Genomic DNA, 7,426 nt, shown 5'->3' on the forward strand with positions numbered 1-7,426 from the left:
TCCAGCCCGAACGGCTGTCTCTAGACCAGTGGCCACGTTAAGTTTTACCCCTGAAGAGAGTGAGCGCCACTTTCTATCTGTCCAAATAGAACTCTGCACACCCAGGACACTTCTCTAAACTGTCCCAGAAAATCCCCATTGCCCCAGGGGTGAATAATTCATTAATATTCATTCTCTCTCCTACCCTTGCTCCCTCCACCCACTTCTGTTCACAGTGTCTATTGTATCTTGTTTGCTTTGTAAACACTCAAATCTTTGCCACCCTCTCCTTGGGCCCATTGTTCCCACTGCATCAATAAAGCAGAGAGAAAAGTCTGGAGAAAAATCTCCTGGGAGCCAATAGCCTCAGCTTAGGAGAGGAGGGGAGGAAACCCAAGGCCTGCTCACTGGCAACAGAGGACCCTGGGGCTTCAGGCCTCACACCCGAGGCCTGCTCACTGGCAGCAGAGGACCCTGGGGCTTCAGGCCTCACACCCAAGGCCTGCTCACTGGCAGCAGAGGACCTGGGGCTTCAGGCCTCACACCCGAGGCCTGCTCACTGGCAGCAGAGGACCCTGGGGCTTCAGGCCTCACACCCTCCCTCTAGCCCTCACAGCCTTGACAAGCTTATTCATTCATGTTTCATCCTGTCTCCCCAAAAGGCCAGGTCAGTGCGTCCATAGAATTGTCACCTTTTCCACCTGTGTTCCCAGTGTCCACCACGTGTCCTGGCCTTGAGTGAGGAGCCCGAGCATGGGTCCTGGCTACAGCTGAGGACCACACTCTCACCTTACTGACACATGATGATGCATCACAACCTCTGTCACATCCCATATCAGATCCCCTGTCACACCCCATGTCACACCCCCTGTCATACACCAGGTCATATGCATTATCATGACAAAGGACATACAGGCTAAGACGTGCTCACACTTTATTTACACACTGTGGTGATTTGCATGGCCCCAGAGGCTCATAGATCTGAACGCTTGGTCACCAGGGAGTGACACTATTAGGAGGTGTGGCCATGTTGGAGGAAGTGTGTCACTGGGGGGTGGGCTTTGGGTTTCAAATGCTCAAGCCAGGCCCAAGGTCACTCTCTCTTCCTGTTGCCTACAGAAGTTGATGTAGAACTCTTAGCTCCTCTGGCACCATGTCTGCCTGCGATCAGTCCTGCTTCCCGCTGTGACAATAATGCACTAAACCTCTGTACTGTAGGCCAGCCCCAGCTAAATGTTTTCCTTCATAAGAGTCATCGTCGTTGTGTCGTCGTTGTAGTCCATGGTGTCCCTTCCTAGGCCAAGACTGCTTGCTGCCTCCACTGCGGCCTTTTGCTTTTTTGATTTTTTGCTTTTTTCCTCTCTCTCTCTCTCTCTCTCTCTCTCTCTCTCTTTCTTTTTTTAGTTCCAATATTAATTGCATAAAGAAAGAAAAAGCTTCAACCCTTTTAATTAAGCCCAAGTTTGTAAGAAGAAAGTTTGTTCCTTTATACTAAGCCTGCCTTCTATTAAGGAAAGACCTGCTCTGTCCCACGGCAAGGAGCCGCCTGCCTGCCCCTGCTGCCCTCTCTGCAGCTTCTTTTCTCCTCTTTCCCTCTGCACCCAGCATATGGCTCTCTTAATATTTATGTTACCTATAGTTTTTAAGTTATTCTGCTCTGCATTCTCCTTCTAATCTTGCTCTCTCCTCCTGCTCTTATGGCACAATTATACTTTTACTCTCAGTGCTGTTTCTTGAGTTCTTTTTTATTTATTTATTTATTTAAGTTTTATTGCATTATAATGAGAAAAGATACATAATTTCAATTTATCTGAATTTGTTGAACATTTAAAAACATTTTATGTAAATAGAATTACATCACATTCTTCTTTCCCATTTTGTACCCCAACTCCTCCCAGAGACCCCCCTTCAATACCTGCAATACCTTTAGTTTTTTTTTATTTTGTCATACTCTTTAAAATTTATAAAATATTGTAACAATAAAAATGAGTACTATAAAAGTTGTTTGATATAAAACAACAATCAATTAAACAGTCTTACGTAGATGCTTATCTACAGCAATACTGAAAATAAATACGTTTTTCTCAATATAAATTTTAAATAAATCCAAACATATTAACTGTATATTTTAAAATAATATATCACTACTAGTTTTTTTTAAATGAACATAAATAGATGAAGTCTTTTTGTTTGTTTGTTTGTTTGTTTTGTTTTTAGTAGAGTTTAAAATCTTGGCTCTTAGTGTGGTACGAGCCCAAAATAAGAACAATTTTTTGACATTGGATTTCATTGTAATAAGCCTGTACTTCAATGACCCTCACATCACCGAAGGATTTTAACTCCATCGTAGCTAAACTGAGAGTTGACAGTTCTGCTGCACCAAGGAACAAATTGTAGGCATGATTTTTGGATGCAGACTTCCTGCTACGGTCAAAACTATTTGACTTGAGTGAGTGACTTTATTCTCAGCCCACAGAGAACAGGTTACATTCATTTAAGAAATGGTGTGTGTATTAAGATGGTCTATCCATAAAGTCACTCACCAACTACTTCAATAAACAATGGTTCTGTTTGGAGGGTGGCACAGACATTAGGTGAGGGTAAGAATCTGGTTCATTGGCTGTGATAATTTGGAAGGCATTCATCTCAGAGAAAGAGTAACTTATAAAGTCCTCTTCTTCAAACTTGATACAATAATTATAAATACAAAACAAAACATACAGTCTCACTCTTTGTTGTTCTCTCACAAGATACCTCCCAAATTAATTGTCTACGTTTCTTTTGACTGTATAAATAATTTTGAAATATGTAAGCTGTTCTGAAAACCATAGTATAGTGTAAAAACATCAAATAAACAATCCTACTAAAAAAGAGACTGAGATAGGAGAAGCATGATTTCACGACCATTATGTGGTACAAAGCAAGACACTGTCAGGTACAAACAAGCAGAAAGTGTATATAGATTTACAGTTTTGGAACTATTTCTCCAATTACTAAATTAGAGAGACCACCTGATGATAGCCAACAAATTTCTAATTCCTCATACTTCTGAATTTCAATTGATTAGGATATGTTGATAATATTAATTTTCATATTAAGATATTAAGAAAAGGTAATTGTCACTTCCTGTTGTTTTTGTTGTAAGAGGTGGAATTAGATTTGTGTGGATTTGTTGAAAGATTACTTTCTTGCTTCTTCTAGGGTGTAGTTTTGCTCCTTATGTTGATGTTTTCCATCTATTATCCTTTGGAGGGCTAGATTTGTAGAAAGATATTGTGTAAATTTGGTTTTGGAATACCTTGTTTTCTCCATCTATGGTAATTGAGAGTTTTGCTGGGTATAGTAGCCTGGACTGGCATTTGTGTTCTTGTAGGGTCTGTATAACATCTGCTCAGGATCTTCTAGCTTTCATAGTCTCTGGTGAGAAGTCTGGTGTAATTCTGATAGGCCTGCCTTTATATATTACTTGACCTTTTTCCTTTACTGCTTTTAAAATTCTTTCTTTGTTTAGTGCATTTGGTGTTTTGATTATTATGTGACAGAAGGAATTTCTTTTCTGGTCCAGTCTATTTGGAGTTCTGTAGACTTCTTGTATGTTCATGGGCATCACTTTCTTTAGGTTAGGGAAGTTTTCTTCTTTAATTTTGTTGAAGATGTTTATTGGCCCTTTAAGTTGGGAGTCTTCATTCTTCTTTTATACCTATTATCCTTAGGTTTGGTCTTCTCATTGTGTCCTGGATTTCCTGGATGTTTTGGGTTGGGAAGTTTTTGCTTTTTGCATTTTCTTTGACTGTTGTATCAATGTTTTCTATGGTGTCTTCTGCCCCTGAGATTCTCTCTTCTATCTCTTGCATTCTGTTGATGATGTTTGCATCTATGGCTCCTGATTTCTTTCCTAGGTTTTCTATCTCCAGGGTTCTCTCTCTTTCTGACTTCTTTAGTTTCTATTTCCATATTTAAATCCTGGATGGTTTTGTTCAGTTCCTTTACCTGTTTGATTATGTTTTCCTCTAGTTCTTTAAGGGATTTTTGTGTTTCCTCTCTAAGGGCTTCTAGCTGTTTACCTGTGTTCTCCTGTATTTCTTTGAGGGGGTTACTTATGTCCTTCTTAAAGTTGTGTATCATCATCATGAGAAGTGATTTTAGATCTTGCTTTTCCAGTGTGATGGTGTGTCTAGGACTTGCTATGGTGGGAGAATTGGGTTAACCTTGGTTTCTGTTGCTTGTTTTTTTACATTTGCCTCCCAACATCTGCTTATCTTTAGTGCTACCTGCCCTTGCTAAATCTGACTGGGGCCTGTCCTTCCTGTGATCCTGGTTGTGTCAGAACTCTTCAGAGTCAAGCTGTCTCTGTGATCCTGTGATTCTCGGGTCCTGGGATCCTGTGATCCTGGGCCCGTTAGAGAGCCTGGGAGTGGAGCTTCCTCTGGCTGTTGTGGGACTGGCTGTGGAATTTGTGTCCAAGGTCTGCTTAGGGCACCAGCCCAGACAGACTGGAAGCAACCCATGCCACTAGACTGGTAGAGTTCCTGCATGCCTGGGTCCCGCTGGTCCCAGTTGCTCCAGGTGTTGGGACAGATGTTGTGTCCTCCTCACCTCTGATCCTATCCACTGTGGCCTTTTTCATTCTGGCAGTAACTAATGTCTTTAGCCTGTGGCTTTTCCTTGGGTAGAACCATGTCAGATAACATCAAGAAAACAGAGACCACCACCCTGCAAGGCCAGTTACTGGCACTCTGCATGGTGACAAGGTCATGGGACAGCCGTCTTACATGGAGTGCAGAACAGCAGCTACAAGCTTCCTCTCAGAGGCTCTACACACACCCTGCCTGCTGGGCTGCCATGGTGAAATCCTGAGGGGAGGGGTAATTAACAGCATCTTATAAAAGACAGACAGGCCACACTGTTTGCATTTCCCATCATCTTTTAAACCAAGCGCCTAAATGAATGAGGACCCAGCTTGCCCGGATTATTTAGATTCAGGAGCAACACTTGGTTGACAAGCAGCCTGCACTGCTTCAGGCTACGCTCCTAGCCTGGAGGGCGACTGCAGTTACTGGGTCTGCAGAGGACAACAAAGGCTCCTTACCCCTTCCCGGAGGCACCTCATAAGCACAGTGTACGCAGCCAGAGGGACAGCCCAACAGTCCCTGGAGTGCTGATTTTTTTCTTCCTAAGAAAATGAAGGTAGGAAAAGACAGTGAGGGCAGTGCCACAAAAGGTCCTCATCATTTGAGAAAAAACTTTCAAGCATACAACATCTAAGGTTTCCCAGGTCCTGTTGAAATCACCACTTGCACCTGATGTTTGGATCTGACCCGGGGCCTCTTACTGCCACATGTGCACACACAGTATTTGCATAGCATGCTGAGCAGGCCCTCCCACTGCAGGCCCTCACAGGACTGGCTGTGCCCTCAGCCCACCGAGCAGCATCAGTTATCTGGAGTGAAGATGCAGAACATTCAACTCTGGCAGCCTCACATGAGGGTGGATAACCCTTAAACAGACAAGAAGCATCGAAAAAGCAGAGGGAGGAAGAAATGTGCTGGGAGGAAGGCAGCACAGGCCCTGGGGCCCCCAGGCCATCTGCCCCCAGGCCATCTGCCCCCAGCCCGCCCTCCTCCTTCCCCAGACCCCCTGCGCCAGCACCTGGGTCACTTGGCCTAAAATTCTCCACTCCACCGAAAGCCTGAAATCCTTCCCTCTCTGGCTGTAGTTTTGCCTTGCTGGGAAGCCTAAGACTGTGGGCAGCCTATTACTTGCTTTCTCCAGTCCTGAGGTCAAACAACAGGGTCCCTGGAGAAGGTGAGGCCACAGGTCGCAAGTCACGGGTCACAGAGGCACTCTCTCTCTCTCTCTCTCTCTCTCTCTCTCTCTCTCTCTCTTTCTAACCTGTGACCCTCCCGCCACTTCGTGAACTTTCCCCCCCTCAGAGATTTGTGAAAAAGAAATAACCAAGTCCACTCTGCACCTCCACACAGGCTGGGAGGCATTGATCTTCCCAATGCCCAGTGTCCTGACAGGACAGCCCTGCCCCCCACTCTACTCCTCCCACTTGGCTTCATCCCCATCCTGCCTTCTCCGGGACCACAGGTAACAAACATCCTGTCCTCAACCATTCCTGGACACAATATGTCTTTTCTCCACTAAATCTCATCTCTACCTCAGTGGGTTCACTTTCCAGAGGATCCAGCCTGGGCTACAGAGGGCACCATCTCCTGCCACCTCATACAACCACTTTCCACTGGCTTCTGGTCTCCTTAGCCCACTCTCCCTGACTCTGCATTCCCACTCCAAGTAAAAATGTGTAAGCTACTGCTCTGCATGTGTAGAGTTGTGGTGTGTTTGTGGCAGTGTCACCCTCTGGCTGTCATGCACACTTGAATGTATGTGTGACAGCCAGAGGGTGACACTGCCATCTTTCTTGTTTGCACCTTTTACACTGAGGAGGAGTCTCTCACTGGAACCAGAGCTCACAGAGCCAGCTTGCCCACCTGACATTTATGGCTTCTGAGGATCTACATTCTGTTCTGGTCCTCACAGTCCTTGGCCTACTGAGCCGCTTCTCCATCTCCCCAGCCCCAGGTCACCTGTGGCCTCTATGTCACCACCCCGTGTGTTCTCTTTAGTTGTGGGCCTTAGGCCTTCAGCATCACTAGGCCAGCAATGCTCCCTTTCCTCGGAGACCCATGGCTCCGTCCTCACTGTTTGTCCCTGGCTTGTCCGATTGAGCCTGGAGATCTCTAAGAGATCCCTTCGATTCCCTTCACTTAAACCAGAGAGGACTAAGAGTCCATCTTTACACCTTAGGAATCTGTCCTCACGCCCTTAGGATGGAGACGTGTCTAGGCGCCTCTCTAGCCTCCTCACTCCTTCCTTGCTCACCTCAGGAGCCTGCATACACAATCCACATTTCTTTATTTATTCGTGACCTCACTGGCTTACTTATTCATTCATTTCTGGTCCTGGGGTTGAACCCCAGGTCTCATATGTGCTAGGCTTTATCCCCAAGCCCCAACAGGACACTTAACTAACATGTACTTTGACCCGAAACTTCTAAACAACAGTCATGCAGCCATGCTGAGACACCGCAAAATAAAGAACACAGAGAGAAACACATACTAAAGAAAATAAATGAAGCAAATGGAGTTGGGTGCTACAGAAAAAGTCCAGGAGGGGAAGAGTTGTGGAAACTACAGACAGGATGCCTCAGCACAGGCCACTCAGAAGCCAGGAAAGGCTGTCTAGGTCCACTTGAGAGAGAAAAGCAGGTGTCATGGGAGAAAATGGCACAAGCAGAGGAAAGTGTATGCACAGGTGTGGGGATATACCCCACAGGTGCAGGGGGGTGCAGTGCACAGATGCAGGGGGGTGCAGTGCACAGGTGCAGGGGGTGCAGTGCACAGGTGCAAGGGGGTGTAGTGCACAGGTGTGGGGGATGCAGTAC

The 7,426-nt window shown here is 45.4% G+C and overlaps 1 protein-coding gene across 4 annotated transcripts in view; it reads right to left on the reverse strand.

The window, feature by feature from the left end:
• The window catches only part of Ulk4 (unc-51 like kinase 4), a 308,678-nt gene that overhangs the window by 247,856 nt on the left and 53,396 nt on the right, over positions 1–7,426 (reverse strand). For all 4 annotated transcript variants that reach the window (XM_031345897.1, XM_031345899.1, XM_031345898.1 and 1 more), the window contains one exon: positions 5,069–5,152. In XM_031345897.1, coding sequence (XP_031201757.1) covers positions 5,069–5,152 — 84 coding nt within the window. The remainder of the gene's footprint in view (positions 1–5,068; positions 5,153–7,426) is intronic.

The sequence above is a fragment of the Mastomys coucha genome, unplaced genomic scaffold (genome assembly GCF_008632895.1).
Source record: "Mastomys coucha isolate ucsf_1 unplaced genomic scaffold, UCSF_Mcou_1 pScaffold23, whole genome shotgun sequence".
Lineage (NCBI taxonomy): Eukaryota > Metazoa > Chordata > Mammalia > Rodentia > Muridae > Mastomys > Mastomys coucha.